Source organism: Suncus etruscus, chromosome 9 (genome assembly GCF_024139225.1).
Source record: "Suncus etruscus isolate mSunEtr1 chromosome 9, mSunEtr1.pri.cur, whole genome shotgun sequence".
Lineage (NCBI taxonomy): Eukaryota > Metazoa > Chordata > Mammalia > Eulipotyphla > Soricidae > Suncus > Suncus etruscus.
Window position 1 is genome coordinate 112,101,747 of NC_064856.1, and position 19,214 is coordinate 112,120,960.

Sequence of the window (19,214 nt, forward strand, 5' to 3'; positions counted from 1 at the left end):
TTGAAGGAGGGGTAGCCGGAGGCTTTTCTGCTCCAGAGTCGGTCGATGCATCCCTCCAAGTAACATCCCCACTGGGATGTGGGTGGAAGGAGCCGTCTCCTGGGCGCCTCTGAGAGTGAGGGCCAGTCACATACTCTTCTCAAACCATGGCGAAGAGTGAGGGGACCTAGACGGGACCCCAGTGATCCAGCAGAAGGCACAGCACACCCTTCCATGTGGCCCCTCACAGCTGTGTTCCTGCTTTGAGTGAGTGCAAGCCTCACCCTTCCATGGAGCTCGGGTGCACCTGAGGGAGGCCTCTCCCCTTTAGGGACTCTCCTCCCTCGTGGGTGCAGGCCCATAGGTCAAGGTCAGGTTGAAGACTCTTTGAGCCGTGCTCCAGTCTGGACTATGTGGGCCGAAATTGCTCCTGGGTGCATCTGGGTCTGCAGCTGGCTCCTACCTGTCTCTCCAGCCCGTTTTTCCACAGACATAGTATCAGCCCACCCAGGCCTCCTTACCCCCATCCCTGCCCAGTGCCCAGCAAGAAGAGGTGAATGCCTGTCCCTGGTTCCAGCGTCCTCTGGGCAAGCACAGGGCCATCCGCCGCCCTGTTTTCTGAAGGGGCAGGTCCCCCTGCCTGGTGCTTGCAGACAGCCTGAGGTATCGACTACTGTTCCTCCCAAGAAACTGGGAGCCCCAAGCAGAAGTGAAGCCGCTGGGACTGTGTGATCCGACTGTTCCTGCTCTCCTCAGCCCGTGACCGGCGAGGTCACCCGGGGCTCTAGCAGGCGCCTCCCCAGACCCAGTGAGCTCCTGAGTTGGCAGGACAGGTAGAGTGCCCTGGTGTCACAACCAGCCCACAGGCTGCCCGGACCTCCACCCAGTTCCTCCTGTGGGGTGCCTGGGTGCAACCCTCCTACCTGGGGCTCCGGCATACCAGAGATCGAACCCTACTCAGTTGTGTGCAAGGCAAACGCTGTCCTCGCTGTGCTGTCATTCCAGCCCTGTCAGCTTGTTCCCCCGAGACCCAGCAGAGAGCCTGGCTCTGGGTCCTGCCTCCCCCGGCCCCTCGATGTAGTGTCTACGAAAGTGGCGACGTCCTGGTGCCACCCTCCCGCTCCAGGAGCCGAGATTCAGCCGAGACCCCAGCCAAAGCATGTTTGCGGGAGACTCCTCTGGTGATTCTGGAGCTACCTGGGCTGTGCCCCACAGTGCTCGGGGCTGTGCTGCATAGGGATGGCTCTGCACGGACCTTCTAAACCTAGTGCCTGCCCCCCCACGGCCGGGGTCTTCGCAGGCCACAGTGCCTGCCACGGACCCCAGACCACGGGTGGCAGCTCTGAGTGGGAGGTGACTTGAGTGCAAGGAATGCATGAAGAAATTTAGGGAGTCCCCTTGGGGTGCCCCAAGACATTCCTCCCAGAGAGTATTATTGGGTTATGGCTGTGGCAGGAGAGCCAGGCTGAGGCGTGTCCAGGGCTCCTCCCACAGGGAGTGCTCCTTACACTGCACAGCGCTATTCTAGGGGATCCTGTTTCCAGTGGCTCCTTCCTGGCCCGAAGCTGACTGTAGCCCGCTTGGGAGCTGCCTGCTTTCTTGGGGGTGCGCGGGGTGGCTCTGCTGAGGAGGCGGTGCCTGACCAGCAGTGGGGGAAACCCAGTCCACACCTGTTCCGGCACACGGCCTTTCCGGCGCAGCCCTTGCGGACACCCCCTCTTGCCAGCTCCCCGATTCCCTAGGTTTGTTTCCAGAGGCCGCCGCCTGCGGTGCCTGGATCTGGGGCCACCTGGCCTCACGCTGGCCAAGCACAAGCCTATGTGCCTTCACCTGCCCCCCCGCTAAGCCTGTGGGTGTAGCCAGCTCGCTGCGGTGCTGGGTGGTCTGGCAAAGTGCTGGGGGGTGGTGGCAAGCACGATGGCTCCTGGTGAGTCTTAGGTATGGGTCCGGGCCTGACCACGCCCTGTGGGGTGTCCAGGAGGCTCTGGAGGCACGCGTGGAACTGGGCTGGGCTGGCAAGCCTGCTGGTCGGTCTGTCTGTCTGCCTGTGGACTTACCTTGGCACTAGGCCCGTGGCGGCCTTGGCTCCCATCGCCATGTCCAGGCCTTCCCGGGGCTTGGCCGTCTTCTCCCGGTTCATTTGCTGCAAGATGGAATTCAACTCGCTGATCACGTTGGCCTTGGGGCCAGAAAGGATGGGGCTCTTGACCTCAGGGCCGTCACCCCACAGCTTGGAGGGCCGAGGCGGCAGGGCCTTGGCCGTCCCGGGTGGGGGTGGGGCTGCTGTCGGGGCGCCGGCCAGGCCCTCCGCGTCCTCCTCCGGGAGCGCGTCCTGGTAGAGAGCGTTGGGCTTGACCACGAGGGGCTTCAGCTTGGGCTTTGGCGGCACCGGGGGCTTGTCCGCCAGGAAGGCCTGGCCGTCGGCGTAGACGGTGCACGTGTCCACGGGCTCGCCGCCCTCGGAGGACAGCGTGGAGAGGCTGGACACGGTGGACACGGTGCTGGTGGTCTCCAGGTGGTGGTCGCTGCTGCTGCGGCTGTCCGCCTCCTCGATCCCGGAGTCCGTGACGGCGTCAAAGCTCTCTGGGGGCGGCGGGAAGGTGGCGGGCAGGCAGTTGGCGAGGCTGGCTGGCTTCTTGGCATCGGCGGGGTGGGTGGGCTGGCCCGAGTGCAGCGAGGGGCCCTGGGAGACGCCGCCCGACTTCGGCTTGCCCGCGTCAGGGGGCGTGGTGGGCACAGAGGCGACGCGGTCGTCGGGGATATCAAAACTGTTGGCGAATTCCAGGGGCGGTGGCAATGGCTCGGTGAAAATAAAATCCTCGTCCAGGTCCACGGACGCCAGCGGGGGCGGGGGGATACGGAAAGGCAGGGCCACCGCCTCCTCCACGGATCCCGCCGCCACCAGGGTTCTGCCCGGCGCGGCGTTGGCATTGGCAGCGGGCTCGGGCCCCCCCGAGATCTGTAAAGCACCTTCGGTGTCAGGGGCGTCCGCAGGCACCTCGAGCGGCGGGCAGGTGGGCTCGGCGTCCTGGTCGGCCTCCTTCTCATCCTCCTCCTCCAGGAAGGCATCCGGCCGGGCGTCCACGGTGTGCACCATGAGCAGGCCTGCCGACTTGCGCTGGGCCGTGTCCATGATGTCGATGAACATGTTCTTTCGCTCGTCGCCCTGGCGCTCCTTCAGCTCCGCCTCGTACTTGTTCTCCGTCTCCTGGCGCCGCAGGGGCCCCCGCGTGTTCTGCCGGGGCCCCCCGGGGAAGGCGGCGTCCGGGCTGGGCCGCATTTTGGTATCAATGTAGAGAGGCTGGTGGAGGTCGGCCTTGGGGGCCTCCCCCTTGGGGCCCTGCTGGGCCTCCTTTATGGCTCGGTCCCTGGCGGACAGCGCTAAGGCCAGTGGAGAGCTGGGGTCCAGCGGCCTCCCGGTGAGCGGGTGGATGTAGCCCTCGGGGCTGCTGTCGCCTTTGGGGTTCTGCGGCCTGCCGGCCTCCCCCTGAGTGCCGGCTTCCAGGGCCCCAGCCAGGTGGTTCTCAGGCTCCCGGGCCGGTGGCCCCGACGGCGGGGACGGAGACGGCGGCTCGGCCCCGTCCTCCTCGGCTGTGGCAGCGGCATTGGTGTTGGGGCGCGGTGGCGGCGGGGTGGGCAGGCCCAGGCCCACGTCCTCGTCGCCCAGGTCGGTGGAGAGGAAGGCCGGGGAGTTCCGCCGCGCCTCCAGCCGCTTCTCACGGTCGCGCACGGCACCGGCGATGGCTGCGGCGAAGGGGCTGCTGACGGTGAGGCCGTCGTCGGGCCGCAGCTGGCCGGGCTCGGGAGCGGCCGGCTCGGCCTCCACGCTGCTGCCCTGGCTGCTGCGGCCGCTGCTGCTGGTGGACGGCTCCTTGACGATGATGGTGGGGATGGGGATGGAGCACGTCTTCTCGGGGCTGTCCTCCACGTTGGGCTGCTTCACCAGCATGCCCTTCCGCCGCGCCGGCTTGGCGGGCACGTACACGGCCTTGCTGGCCAGCTTGCCCACCTCCGAGTAGGGGTTCTCGGGCATCTGGCCCCGCTTGTGGCGGAAGTTGGCCTGGGCAGCCGCGCGGCTGTACAGGTCCTCGGAGTCCAGAGAGTAGCGGTCCAGCTCGCGGCGGTAGTACAGGCCCTTGTCCCGCATCACGGCCGCCACCGTGTCCGAGCGCACGGTGGGCACCACCTTGGCGGCGGGGTTGGGGCTGAAGGCCGGCTTGATGGTCCCGTAGACCCGGGGCGTGGGGGACTTGGGGCAGTTGTAGGTGGTGGGGGAGGGGGGCGGCGGGGACGGGGGCACCGACTGCGGGGGCGGCGGGATGTCCTCCGAGGTGTCCGGCATGGACAGGCTCCGCGTGAACTTGAGCATCGGGGGCGCCAGGAACTGTCGCTCTTCCTCCGTTATCCCTGTAGGCAGGGTCGGGGTGGAGGACAGGGTCAGCGGCGTGGGGGCCAGGCACACCCCACACCACACAGACACAAGCACTGGGGCAGGAAGGGGAGAGGGAGGATGGAGAAAAGGGAGGGTGGGGAGGAGGGAGATCAGGGAGAAGGGTGGAGTATGGGGAGGAGAAACAGGGAGGAGGGAGATCAGGAGGGAAGGAGGACAGGGAGGAAGGAGAATGGGGAGGAGGGAGGGCAGGAGGGAGTATGGAGAAGGAACAAGGGCAGGCAGAAGGGAGATGGGGCAGAGGGTAGAATATGGGGAGGGGAGAGGAGGGAAAACAGGGAGGATGGAGAGGAGGGAGGACAGAGGAAGGAGGACAGGGGAGAAGGGAGGATGGTGCATGCGGTGGCGCTGTCCTGTGGGCCGGGCCAGCCATGCTTTAGTCCTGAGTGAGACTCTGGGGTCTGCTGTGGGGTGTGTGTGCTGGGGACACACTGGGGACAGCCCGGCTGAGGCTGCCTCTTTTTAAGCCAGGCCTCTGGGGGTTGCAAGGACACGCAGGGTGTAGGGGTGACTGACCCTCGTCTGGAGGCTGGGATGGGCCCCCTGACCCTCAGGTGTGAGTTAAGGTGGATAGCTTCCAGCCTGGTGGGTGATGGGTATAGTCCCAGGGGTGTTCCTGAAAGTTGGGGCATGCATGCCTGGCCCGGCCCTGGCAGCCTTGGGTGAGGTCCCTGCCCCTTACCACCTCCCCTCGGGTCAGGCGGACACTGACCTGAGAGAAAGAGCCTGCTGTCTGGTGGGAGGAGACAGGCGGCTGTTAGCAGGCTCCAGGTGGACCCTGACACCTGGTCAGAGCCTGCGGGTGCCCCGAGTGCTCCAGTGCCCAGGACCCCAGCTGTGTGTGGGGGTGGCTGGCACACAGAATCAGGGGCACCTTTCCATGGCAAGGCAACTTCCGCGGGTTCTGGGGAATCCAGACGCCCAGGCAGCAGGTCCAGCAAAGCAGAGCGGTCCCCACACTCCTCCCCTACCCCCCACCGCAGGCGCATGATGATCGAGCTGGTGTTTTGGGGTGCTGGGCTGCAATTGAGGGCCCCCCGGCCTCGTGTCCCTCACCCAGGCGGGCCATGCGTGCCTCTTACCTATGGACTTCTGCCTTCGCATCGTACCTCGGGGCAGGCCCAGCATCGGGCCTTTGGGGCTCCCGGGAACGGTGGGCGTCATCACAGCAATCCCCTGGCGTTCATACATGGACTGCGAACGGGATGGGGGGCTGGTGAGATGCTGCCCTGACCGCACAGCCCCAGGGGTCATCTGTGGGGACCCCACCCAATCTTGAACCCCCAGGCCTCCCCCAGCCACTCACGTTCATGTCGGAGATGGGCGGGAAGCAGCGGCTGCTGGGCCTCGGGCGGATGGAGGCCACCCGGGGCTCGGCCATGCTCTCAGCACTCCGGGGCACCTTTTCCTCAGCCTTATCTATGGGCAGACACCCTGGTCAGTAGGGCCTGGGCGCCCGAGACCATGCAATGGGCAGGGAGAAGCCCACACCCAACCTGGGCTGTGAAAATACAGGGGAGCCCAGAGCTCCCCCAAACTTGACAACACACATACCGCCTGCTCACACACGGGCACACCATGCCTGTTCACATGTTCTCACTCACAGTGACATGCTCATGGACAAACATGCTCCTTCACGCACACTCTCCCACAAACAGGCTCATACACAAACATGCTTACATCCTTACAAACACGCTCACACTTACAAACGTGTGACTTTGCCTTATCAGTAACAGTACGGTAAACCACAAACATGCATGTTTGTATGTTCGTTTGCACGCAAACATGGCTACACACGTACAAACATGCTTACACATACTCCCCCACACTGTTCCACATAAACATCCTCAGACTCACTCGCTGCTCTCCCAAAAAACATGCTTACACATACACTCGCCCATCTCACTCCCACACCCACACAGACATGTTAACACACACCCTCAGACTCATACATGCATACTCTTCCTCCCCAAACATGCTAACACACACCCACACCCACACACCCAACTCTCACACCCGGCAGAGCAGGTTCTGTGAGACGCCGAGTTTGTTACTGGGTCCCCTTAGAGGGGAGTGTGGGACTAAAAGCTCAGGGGCGCAGCGGCAGACACAGGGCTCAGGGCCGAGGCCCCACCCTACACCCAGCAACAGAAACTCAGCTCTGCCCGCACCCCGGGGTCCCACCATCACCACCCTCCAGCACCCTGAAACTGGCGCCAGGGGATGGTCCAGGTCTTGAGACTCCATACGGGGTGGGGGGAGCGGTCCCAGAGTAGCTGGGTCAAACCCTCTACTCCTGGGAGACACCCCCAGCAGAGATCTGGCACCCGGACTCTGTCCCTCAGACTCTGATGGGACTCTGTCCCCTGGGCCCTGCTGTCTCCTCACAGAGGCCCTGTAGCTGCTTTCCTGGTTGTGTGTGTGTGTGTGTGGGGGGGTGCTGCCCACATACCCAGCTCTCCCTTTGGGGCTGGATCATCCCCACCCCAGCAGCTAGGCCTGGCATCCTAGGGTCAGACTGGCTTGGGGTCCTCAGGCACTGAGCTAGAATGCCTGGGTCGTGGATGCTTGTGTGTGAAGGGGTCCCTGGGTCGAGGAAGTTGGCTGTGGGGAGGGGCAGGGTGTGCAGGCCAGGTGGGGCCTGGGCAGCTGGAGTTGGGGTCTCCCAGCCCTGAGTCTTGCAGCAGCACCAGAAGCCTAGGATGCCCCCAGGCCCATGTGCATTGGGGGACGGTGGGGTCCCTGGGAAATCCTGGATCACAGGATGATTTCAGAGACGAGCTGAAAACTTGTAGGGAAAATGAGGGTTGCCTTGGTGTCAGGCCCACAGTCACTGGGCTGTATCATGGTCTGAGCTGCTGACATGGGGGTGTTCCCATCCTGGCATCCCCTCCAGGGTGCCCTGGGCCCTTTTATGTATCAGAGAGACCTTTGTTGGGGGCAGCGGCACTCCTCACCCACATGTCCCTCTCCTGAAGGTTGCACCCCTTAACTCTGGGGCTGTGACCTCAGGGGACCTGGACTTAGTCCCAGTTTCTTCTCTTCCTAAATGAAGGGGTCCCAGCACTGGCCCACGTGGGCTGTGGGGGACCATGGCCTTGCACCCACTTCCACCATGGAAGGTCAGAGCTACAATACAGCTTCCCAGAGAGGGGCCCGGGCGAGCCAGCATGTCCTGGAGCCCCTGCCTACACCCCCAGAGCACCCCAGAGCACAAGGACGTGAACACAGGGGGGCAGGGAGACGCACACGGACGGGACAGACGGGAGGGACAGGACGCGTCACGGCACATTCCACGCTGACAGCGGGGGCGTGCGGGGGGCCACACGGACGCGCCCCTTACCCTTCTTCTTCCGCACGGAGGCTTGGAAACAGAGATGGAGCGTGAGACCCCACCCTGGGGGGGACCCAGCGCGACACCCTCAGGTGGGGGCTGCTCTGGACCCAGGGGAGTCGCCTAACTTGCTTTTTGGGGGTGACCAACCTCACAGCCCCCGCGAGGAGGCAGGGGCGATTACGGGGCTTGGCCGGCAGTGGGCATTGCAGGGTTTTGGGGGCTTGTCAGGAGGGCAAGGCGTGACAGGGACAGGGGTGTGGGGGCCCCCAATTCTGAGTAGGGTACACTGCAGGATCATGCATTATGGGGAGGGCCAATGGTTGTTCCCAGTGGAAAGGGGGTTCAGACTGGGTGGGAGTGACCCTGGTTACAGGCCCAGGAGTGGGGTCTGGGGGCCACAGAGGTGTTGCCACTGCCCTGTATCCCTCAGGGGCTCCCCAACACAGCTGAGTCCCCCGACATGCTCCCCACTGGCCGCCACCCCCAGTCCTGCCAGTTCCCTGTCCCACCCACATCGAGGGTCTGAGCAGCACAACCAGTCGAAGTGCCTTTGGGGTGCCCGAAACAGCAGGGAGTGCTGTTTGAGGGGCACCGTGGGGCAACTTACCTTTATCCACTAGCGAGAGGCCCAAAAAGTCAAAACAAAAATCAATGTTAGATGCGCTGAGCAGGGAGGGCCCATCCCCGCACCCTGCAGCCCACATGGTCCAGGCTGGGTGGGGGAGCGTGCGGGGTGGGGGAGGTCCCCGGGCGCTGGCCCCCTCCTGGGTGCTGGACGGGCGAGCCTTACCGAGCTCCTCCAGCTCCGACGTCATTGACTTGGAGCGCAGGGTGAGCGCAGTGGTCGGGGCTCGCTTGGGTGGTGGCGGGGCTGGAGAGGCAGGAAACTGGGGTAAGGGTCCGGCTAGGGTGGAGGCCCCCTGTGCTGGCTCAGCCATGGCTGAGGTGGGGACGGGCATCCTGCCGTGGAGGGACCCGACAGTCCAGTGTCCTGCCGTTCTCCTGGGACCCCTCAGCAGGGAGCCCTTCCATGTCCTGACGGCCTCTCCCGGGAGGGGGTTCCCCTCACATTGACTTGAGAGCCTGACAACCCCCTAAGGAGAGTCCTGGACACTCCAGTCTCAGCCATCTCCAGCCCATGTCCCCTCTTTCAGGCAGTCCTCCCTCCCTGTCTCTACCAGGCCCTGAAGAGGGCTCTGTGCTGGGGGCCTGGGAGGTCAAAGAAAAGTTAGAACAGTGTCTTCTCGAGCCTCTTCCCATCTAGGGCCATGCCCACGTCCACCCCAGCTGTGTAGTGCCCGCCTGCCCTTCTGACCCCCCCGGGCAGGGGAGACCTTTCTTCCGGGCCGTGTCATCGGGGTCCAGGGACCGGGTCACCGTGACGACCTTGAGGACCAGGTGGTTCCCGCCCTGGCGGATCATGGTCACCACCTGCCGGTGACCAACTTTCACAACATTCTCGCTGTTCACCTGTGGGAGACACGTGGGGCATCAGTGGGGGGGGCACACCCCACCGAGGTGCTAGCACCATTCACAATGTTCCCTTGGGGGCCCTGCTCAGGCCCACAGCCGGGTTCACAGATGAGGAATAGCTGCTAATTGCCTCACACCTCCCGGCCCGCTCTGCCATCGCACTCTGCAGGCACAGACACCCCACGCCCCTCCAGCCCCCACCCCTGGCTGCCCTGGTGCTCCTGGGCCTGGCACGGAAGTGGCGGAGGCGGCAGCTGGCAGGGCCGAGCCCCTCTCCCGTGCCTGCTGCTGGCTTGGCCTGCGGCCCTCGGTGCCCACACAGCCCGCCCACTGCCCGCTGCTGTGGTGGCCGAGATGGCTGGGTGAAGCTCCCCGCTGGGTCCCACCAACCTGTGACTGCCGAGAACCCCAATGTCGATGCCCCCCCCATGACTCCTGCCAGCCAGACTAGGTGCCTGGACTCCAGATCACCCCTAAACCAGACGCCGGGCCACAGTGAGGGGCTATCCCCTCTCGCTTTTCTCCCCTTATGGCTGACAAAAGGGCCACACAGGCCCTGGCCCGCCACAGCCGGAGTCCAGCTTGGGGGCCACCCTGCTTCACTGTTCCCAGAGCACATCAGACCTTTTCTGGTCCCCCAAACTGCCAAGCTTGGCAGTACGCAGCCATTTGGTCCTCCCACCGACAGTCCTCTAGCATCTGTGGGCAGCACCTAGTGGAGCTGTCACTGGCCCCGTATGTCCCCATCTACAACCCATGCCAAGGTTCTGGGGTGCAGAGGCCAGTGAGCAGGAGGTGCTGGGGAGAAGTTCAGTTGTGGGGGCGACGGACTCATTCTGGCTTTGGAGTGACAGGAAGACTGAGGGTGGGAGAGTGGCAGGGGATTGAGATGTCCTTGCGTGGATGTGGGGGTGAGGGCTGGAGTGAAGCTGCTCCAAGGCTTTGACTTCTGTCCCACGACCCTTTTAGGCCAGTCCCAGTGCTGCCTGATGGCGCAGTTCCAGCACTGGCCATTGGAGGACACTGTGGCTGCAACACAAGGCCAGAGTTCCCGGGATCAGGTACCTAGCCAGGGCCTGTTTGTGGCCCGGCTGCATGGCCCCCAGATCCTGCTGCCCAGTTGTCGGTCCCGTGGGCAACCCCACATCCCCCTAAAGCCCAGGAGTGAGCTCTGAGGAGATGTGCCCCAGCCCTTCAAATCCACATGGCCTGCATCCCAAACCTGACAATGAAAGGGGCTCAGCAGGCGGCCAGCACAGGGCCCAAACTCAGTGGCTGCCCTCCCGCTACATTTGCCTCTGCCTGCCCTGACTTTGGGTCCCGAGACTCTGTTCTCAGTGCTCTGATCTCACACCCTGAAATCTGCAGAGGTGAGCTGGGGTCGAGCTGTCACTAAGCAGTGGATCAGGGGAGAGGGTTTGGGTTGAAGGGGAGCAGGGGCACCTGAGCCCGGGGGTGCCAATAAGGTGGGCTATGAAACCCACCACCGCCACTTCCTCCCAGGGTCAGGGCTGGTCCTGGGTGTGGCCAGTGGGATTTGGAGGCCAGGAGAGCAGTTGATAATGGGGTGTGTTCCATCCTGAGATGCCTTTTCCCTGCTGTCGGGGTTGCCCGGAGCCAGGGCCTCACACCCGCCCCACTTCCCACCCCGCTGAGCCGCAAGGTCAGATCGGGGCATGTGTGGGCGTCCCCGGCTTGGCTGCTGGCACACAGGTGAGTGCCCTGCCGGGGCACGGGCACCAGCTGGCACATTCGCCTTCCCACGGGAGAGACGGGAGCAATTTTCATCCGAGTGCCAGAGCTCAGCAGGCACCATGCAGGGGGCAGAGTGCCAGACTCAGGCTCGGCCACAGCGCAGCGAGGCTCGGGCCACCTGGCAATGCCCATGGACAGAGGCCGAGTCCCAGGGTTGCCAGACATCCACACTGGCACCTTCGATATTCTCCGGAGTTTCTGCATCTCTAAACTCCAGTGCCTGGGGCCATAGCAATAGCACAGCAGAGAGGGAGTTTGCCTTGCCCAGGCCCAACCCGGGTTCAATCCCCGGAATTCTATAGGATCCCCGGAGCCTGCCAGGAGCGATTTCTGAGCACAGAACCAGGGGGAAGCCCTGAGCGCTGCTGGGTATAGACACAAAAACAAAAATAACCCCCAGCACCTGGCATGCTTTCCCCCAAGTTGCAGGCTCCTCCATACACAGGCTTCTGGGTGCTGTATCCCTGCCCTTGAGCCTTCCTTCAACCCCGATCCCACACACCACAGGAGAGGGTCTGGGTCTGGGTGTGTCTTGGCTGTTCTGCTCGTCCCCTTTCCACTTGCTCTTCAGAGCCAGCTGGCTGCCTCTACCCCAGCCTGTCGCAGTGTCAGTCAGTCAGTCAGTCAGTCAGTCAGTCAGTCAGTCAGTCTGTCTGTCTGTCTGTCTGTCTGTCTGTCAGTCCTCTGCCCACCATGTGACTGCTGGCACCATGAGCCACCGACTCCATCTGCCTCTCAGTTTGACCCCAGGGCTCTGCCAGCTGCTGCACTGTGAATTCCAGGCAACAGATTCCTCACTGAGGCCGAAGAGATAGCATGGAGGTAGGCTTTTGCCTTGCATGCAAAAAGACAGTGGTTCGAATCCCGGCATCCCATATAGTCCCCCGAGGCTGCCAGGAGTGATTTTTGAGCATAGAGCCAGGAGTAACCCCTGAGCACTGCTGGGTGTGACCCAAAAACCAAACCAAACCAAACCAAACCAGATTCCAAACTGGGGTTGGGCACTTAGAGGTGGCCCCTGGAACATGCCTGATCCACCCATCAGGTGCCAGCATCCCTACAGAGGGCAGCCAAGCCTGCTTGTTCAGCATTTTTAAGTCAAGGTCATTGTGGCGAGAATCTGAATTCAGCGCTGTCCTTCTGCCTGTGGAGGTGGCTCAATCCTGATTTGAGGCTGTGAATTTTCTTTCCAGGCTTGGGGCCACACTCACCTGAGTTCAGGGCTCCCTCCTGGCAGGCCTCCGATTGAACCCAGGTCAGCCACAGGCAAAGCCAGCACCCCCAAACCCATGCTGTTGTGCCCAACTCAGCCTGATTTTAACTGGCACCTGTTTCGAGTTGCCCTGCTACCCCCCAAAATACACTGAAACGACTTTGGTTTTGCCTTTCCTGAAGTCATGTTCTGATGCTGACTGTTTACTGGTTTAATTTTTTTTTTTTTTGGTTTGGGGCCACACCCTCAGGTACTCAGGGGTTCCTCCCGACTTTGTACTCAGGAGTCACACCTGGCTGGCTCAGAGGATCCTATAGGATACCGAAGATCAAACCTGGGTCGGCTGCGTGCAAGGCCAACACCCTCCATGCTGTGCTCTTGCTGTGGCCCTGGTTTAACTTTTCTAGGCCCTTGTGGCCCCATCCCCCCATCCTTCCCGTGTAACTTGATCTTACGAGTAAGACCCATTCCTGGGAGGGGTCTTGGTACCTGTAACTTTACCTGCTAATATATCCTCCCATTTCTGGGAGGGATCTTGGAAGGTTATAAAAGATTTTGCCTAAGGGGCAAAAGGGGATTAGGGATTTGCCTGGATGGAGATTAGAGGAGAGATGGCTAAGAAACAAGGTACTATGCAGGGCTGAATAAGGATTCAGCATAAATGGTTATGTTAGGCCACACACATATGTGGTGGCTAGGGCAAATAAAACTGATATTTCCTGATGCCTGTCTCTGGATGATTTTTTCTACCCGCCTCGACCACCTGAAGTTGCTGACCCGCCGGTTAATGGGGGGGGGGGGGGGATGGAGCCACATGGCCGGAGCCTAAGGACAAAGGCCTCCAGCTCCATCCAGCTCCATCATTAATTCTATTAAACAACAGGCCCGCAACAGTAACTCTAGCCCAAACACATCATAATTGCACAAATCTCATTGTAAGATCTCCCAACACAGGGAGTCTTGGTGGCGTTTCTGGAAACCTAAGGCATTCTCTTGACCCGAGTCCCCTTCCCTCAGAACTCCCTCAGAACCTGCCAAGCCCCCATCCATGTATGTTCAGTCTGTGAAATCTTTCTTAGGGGATGTGGCTCAAGGCACAGCATCTGCCTTGCATGCCTGAGACTCAGCTCCACAGCAAAGTCAAAGTCTTATTTTGGGTAGAAAAAATTCTCTAGCCAGGGCTCAATGACCTCCCTGATCCCACTTCTGGCTGAGCTCAGGTGATCATGTGGGGTGTTGAGAACAGAACCTTGGTTGGCTGCATGCAAGGCAGGAGCTTTGCCTGCTGTACCTCACTCACATTTGTTTGTTTTTATTTAAGGTTTTGGTTATTTTTTGCGGGGAGAGGTCTCGCTCAGCAGTGCTCAGAGTTTACTCCTGGCTCTGTGCTCAGGAATTATTCTTTTTTGTTTGTTTGTTTTTGGGCCACACCCTGCAGTGCTCAGGGGTTACTCCTGGCTGTCTACTCAGAAATAGCTCCTGACAGGCATGGGGGACCATATGGGACACCGGGATTCGAACCAACCACCTTTGGTTCTGGATCGGCTGCTTGCAAGGCAAACGCCGCTGTGCTATCTCTCCGGGCCCAGGAATTATTCTTGGTAAGCTCTGGAGCCCTATGGGATGCCAGGGATTGAATCCAGGTCAACTGTGTGCAAAGCAAACGCCCTCCTAGCTGTGCTATCACTCCAGTCCATAGCACTGGTTATTTAAAAGTGATTTTACGTATGATTAATTGACAGGCTGATTGTTTGTATATAGAGATTTCTTCTTGGATGATGAAGTGAAGTCATCTCCTGGATGCATTTCTGGGTCTGGAGGGTTAGTCCAGCTGTTAGGGTGCTTGTCTGGCACCTGGCTGAGTCAGGTGAGTTCCTGGCATCCTATAAGGTCCCTGAGTCCCACCAGGAATGTCCCACCTGCACACTGCTGCTCCGCAAAACAAAAACAAACCAACAAATGAACAAAAGATCCTCTGCAGGTAGCAGCCAGGAGCAACCACAATGGCCAACTGGCCGAGCACAGAAAGTCCCCAAAAATTCTGCAGCACGTGTGGCAGCCCTGGTGGTACATCCCAGGAACACCCAAGAAAACAGTTCTTTTTGGCAAGAAACTGGATCAGAGAGGCCGGGGGATCCAGCTGCAGAGTTTGGAGACAGGTATGTCACAGAGGATGGCTTCGTGTTCCCATGTCACTCGCCCCATGCCTGGTTGACACCGGGTACAGAACCAACCCATAACCGAAGGCCTTCAATTTGGGTCTGAGTTGCTGCTGGTGTAGCTGGTTGAGGCCCTAATCTGGGTCTAAGAGGAGAATGACAGACCCACAACCGGCAGCCCCATCCCAGAACACGACCCATTCTGAGGTACAAAGAAACTTGTTCAGAGGACTCAGAGGTACACGATGTTATAATTACTGGAAAGGAAGAAAATAAATCAGATTCTTAGAGGACTTGGGAGAAGAGCCGATACTCATTACTGATACTGGAGAGGAAATCTTCCAGATGAAAAATTAAAAAATGTCAAATGGAAATTAAAAAAAAAACAAACAGTGTCTAGATCTAGAAATGCACGTGGCACAAAATAGATGAACCGAGAAGGAAGAGACAAGATTAAAGAGCGTGTGGGGCCCAAGGGCCTGTATCCAAGGGCACTCCAGAGAACCAGTACTTCAGATGGAAGGATGGGCCAGGCGGGGAGTCCAGGCGGACACAGATGGCTGCACACGGCCTCACTGGCACCAAGGATCTGAATTTAGGTTCAGTGATTGGTTCGGAGCCACGGCAAAGTGGGGAGGGCATCTGCTTTGCACGTGGCTCACCCAGGTTTGATCCCTGGCATCCCATAGGGTTTCCCCGAGCCTGGCAGGAGTGATCCCTGAGCATCACTGGGTATGTCCCTCAAACCAAAACAACAGCCCCCAGAAATGCTCAAACATTCCCAAACCAGATAAATATTAAGAAAGTTCTGCCTCGCAGGCTGTCAACTGTGAGGAGACATGGATGCGAAGACGAAGGGCACGTAGTTCAGTGTGGGGTGAATATCCCGGCTGGCGAGGCACAGAAACTAGGAGACCAGAGATATAAGGAGAGACAGATCAGGGGACAGAACCCTGAGATCCCAAGCACAGTCGAGTCAGAACACAGCTGCTCACGGAGACATTCACATAGCCAGAAAGCCAGAGAACCGGGGCTGGCCCACCTGCTCTACCGGGAACTGGGGCTGCCTCTAGGCTGCAGGGGGAGGCGCACCCCATCTTCAGGAGAATGAGAAGGCGAATTTGGAGCTTGGAAACGGAACTGACTTTCCAAAATCAAAATCGTTTATAAAATATTCATGGGGTGGGCCGGAGCCATAGCACAGCGGGGAGGGCATTTGTCTTGCACACAACCGAGCCGGGTTGGATCTCCGGCATCCCATAGGGGCCCCTGACCTCAGCCAGGAGTGACTCCTGAGTGCAGAGCCAGGAGGAACCCCTGAGCACTACCAGGAGTGTCCTCAAACCAAAACAATTAAATCAGTAAGTGAGAAAACACCTGAGCAGGGTGTCTGTGCACTGGAGAACATTAATGCCGGCGCCGCAGAGCGTGCTCAAGAAGCTGCTACATCCGTGTGAGTCTCCAATGGCACCTACCACACCCAGGACGCCAGAGAGTGAGGAGAGAGTGGGGTTTGTGGAGTAAAGTCATCCCGGAAACTTTCTGGGCTCTTCCTCCAAGGTTGGGTGACCACAGGGATTTTGCGCCCCAGAACCAAACCCTCGTCACACAGGACCCAGAGACCAAAGTCCCCAGCAGTCAGGAAGAAGGTTAGGTGGAAGGGGGCTGACCCTGGAGAACCGCTGATTCCTTTTGGGGGGATAATACACTTCTCCAGTCAGATGGTGGCCGACGCATCCCCACCCCCATGATAGGTAAATCCCAGAGATGTGTGCTTGGAAGGTCCAGACAGGTCTCAATGACACGTCTTCAAGGAACCCAATTTCAGAATCCCGGGAATAAAGGGGGACAGTCGCGACAGCATGCCCGGTCCTCCCAGTCTGCATCCTCCTCTTGGCAAGCTCAGGGGACCCGATGGGGTGCCGGGGATCGAACCCGGGTCAGCCGTGTGCAAAGCAGACGCCCTCCCTGCTATCCTATTACTCCACCCTGCTCTGTTCTTTATGGGGAACCTACCCCACTGGGCACAGCCTTGGGGTGGCTGAAGTTCTGTCCCCGAGAGCTCGAGTCCCTTCCTCCAGGAAGCCTCTGTCTGTGGGTTCCAGTTTCCTCCCATCTCCCAATGGTCTCTTTCCCACCCGCTCCCGCTTGGCACGTTCTTTTCTGTGTCTTTCCGGACCTTACTTCTAACTAAAGGCTCATCAAAGGGATTTCTTCATCATGGCGAGTCTGGGGGTGCCTTTCAGCTTGTCCAGCAGCATTTTGGTGATCTGTGACCATCATTCAGCCAGTGTTGCATCCACACTTAGCGCCTCTCCCACCCCCGGTAATGCCAGGCTCGTTCCCCCAAAGTCTCAAATCTTGCACATTTTGTCCTCGGGCTGTCGCGTCTTGCTCAAGGACCATTTTGTTCAGTCGCTCAAGGCTGCCTGTTTGCCTTCACCTCCGGGGCCTCCTGCTGTTCTGCAGTTTCTTTTTCCCCTTCCCTGCACCTTCGGGGTCCTCCTCTCCCTCTATCTGTTCCCCTGGGGTCTGTTTTCCCAACTAATTCTTCCTCCAGTGTCCTTGGCAAGCAGCTAAGACCCCAGAGTGACCCCAGCTTGGCAACTTCCGATCCAGTCTGTTGTTTATGACTTTGCGGCAAAGGCAGGTGACATAATTTATATAAGGCTGGGGTGGGGGGATGGGAGTGGACCCAGAAAAGCCCACACAGTCTTGACAGGGGAAGCAGCAGGATATTTGTCCATTCCTCCACTTTTCGACACTACTATGTGGGTATCAGTGAATAAAACACAAGACAGCCAGAGGGATGGGGCAGGACAAACAGAGGGTCCGGAAACAGATTCTTAGAAATGCAGTAACCAAAGAGTGAGGCACTGAGGGGAGAAAAGGGAAGGATGAAGGATAGTGGGGCCTGTCACAAACATCAGCTCCCATTGGGTCCTTGACCTCAGCATTCTTAAGCCAGTGACCTGTGGGAATCTGGGTGACGGACCTTGGGAGGGACATCCTAGCTGTCGCCTGGTGTGGATGAAATAGTCACTGAGACAGTGTGCAGGGGACTGAAAAATGGGGGTCCTGCATATACCCGGGCCCGTGGGTTCATCTTCTTGGTCCTGACAATGACTCCTTTCCTATCCCTCCCTCCTTTCTCCCTCCCTCCCTCATTCTTCCTCCTTCCCTTCCTTCCTTCTTTGAGGGAACATTATAGGGTGTTGGGGATTGAACCCAGGGCATCCAAGTGAAAGTCAAGTGCCTTCCCCTTCTGCCATCTCTTGGCCCCTCCCGACATCCAGAGGGACTGTGGATATGGGACACCCAAGGACTAAGCGCTTCCTTTGATGTGGAGGCTCTGATTTGAGCCCTGCCACCATCTCGTTCCCTGGGACACCCCCTCCTCCGAGAAACCATGTCCCCCAGGCACAGAGCCAGGATCAGCTCCTAGATACCACCTCCAGAATAAAACAAAGCCAAGCAGCAGAGAACAAAGAAACAACAGTGACAGGTGGGAGTTCACAGAAATCCCACCTTTGCCTCATACCGCCCCCAATCCGCAATCGGGACCAATGCGGCAGGTGGTAGAAACTTCTGCCAAGGTTGTGAGTGTGAACCTTCGCCAAGGTCTGCAGCCCCTTGCAGGGACAGGTCGGAGGACCTTGTAGGCATCTCAGCAGGAGCAGCTATGGGCAGTGGCTCTGCACCCAGAGTGGGCGTGGCGGACTCTGTTATGATTCACCATTGTGTAGTGTCCCAGACACTCTTGGAGGTCCTGTCAGGCCATGGTGATCTTCAGGAAATGGGAGTAGTGAACTGGCCCAGCAGATGAGGCCTGGCATGGGAGAGGCAGCCTGGGGCACATGGGGACAGGCAATCAGGCTTTCTCGAATGTGGTGATGGTGACACTGAGCGTGGCCAGGGGGACGGGAGAGGCAGGCAGCCACTATGGGCAGAGGCGAATTGTCACTAGGGCCGTTTGTCTCTGTTTGTCCTTGCCTGGGTCAGGCTCTGTCACATCTGGAGCTCCCAGGAGGGGAAACCCTGGCAAGGGTCACTGAGCAAGGGTCTCCTCAAAGAGTCTGCCTGGCCGACACAGGCAGTGGTGGAGCAATGAAGACTACAAGAGGGAAGGTGTGATGCGGGGTGCTCTGGGGCCCCATTCTGAACCCCCATTTTATTTAAATTTATTTATTAGGCTTTTCAGGGCTCAAGGGTGACTCCTGGCTCTGAGCTCAGGAATCGCTCCTGACAGTGCTCCAGGGACCCTATGGAATGCCAGGGGTCAAATCCGGCTGCATGCAAGGCAAACGCCCTCCCCGCTGTGCTGTAACTCAGCACCTGAATCCTCATTTCTTTGTTTTTTTGTTGTTGTTTTTGGGCCATACCCGGTGATGCTCGGAGGTTACTCCTGGCTCTGCACTCATAATTGCTCCAGGCGGGCTTGGGGGATTATATGGGATGCTGGGAATCTAAGTCCATCCTGTTCGGCTGCATGCAAGACTAAATGTCCTACTGCTGTGCTATTGCTCTAGCCCCCTCTCGTTTTATTTTAATGTTTGGGTTTTAGGCCACATCCTGTGGTAATCAGGACTTTCTCCTGGCTCTGAGCCTAGGGATCACTCCTGGAGGGGCTCAGGAGACCACATAGGATGTCAGGGATCGAATCTGGATCAGCGCTGCACCAGTGAGCTCCCAAGCGGGTCAGGCCTCATTACTGTTCCTTAACCTGGTCCCGCTGGGTTCAACTTACTGTTTTTTCCCCTCTTTTTTGAGGGGAGGGCGTTGAGCTACATCCGGCGGTGCTCAGGGGTTACTCCTGACTCTGCACTCAGAAATAGCTCCTGGCTGGCT

General features: G+C 59.5%; 1 protein-coding gene across 2 annotated transcripts in view; it reads right to left on the minus strand.

The window, feature by feature from the left end:
• Window positions 1-19,214, minus strand: part of SHANK2 (SH3 and multiple ankyrin repeat domains 2) — a 169,644-nt gene that overhangs the window by 4,040 nt on the left and 146,390 nt on the right. For both annotated transcript variants that reach the window (XM_049781183.1, XM_049781184.1), the window contains 8 exons: window positions 9,101-9,236; window positions 8,556-8,637; window positions 8,374-8,393; window positions 7,773-7,793; window positions 5,736-5,848; window positions 5,512-5,623; window positions 5,142-5,162; window positions 2,037-4,386 (listed from right to left, as the gene is read on the minus strand). In XM_049781183.1, the coding sequence (XP_049637140.1) occupies window positions 2,037-4,386; window positions 5,142-5,162; window positions 5,512-5,623; window positions 5,736-5,848; window positions 7,773-7,793; window positions 8,374-8,393; window positions 8,556-8,637; window positions 9,101-9,236 (2,855 nt within the window). The remainder of the gene's footprint in view (window positions 1-2,036; window positions 4,387-5,141; window positions 5,163-5,511; window positions 5,624-5,735; window positions 5,849-7,772; window positions 7,794-8,373; window positions 8,394-8,555; window positions 8,638-9,100; window positions 9,237-19,214) is intronic.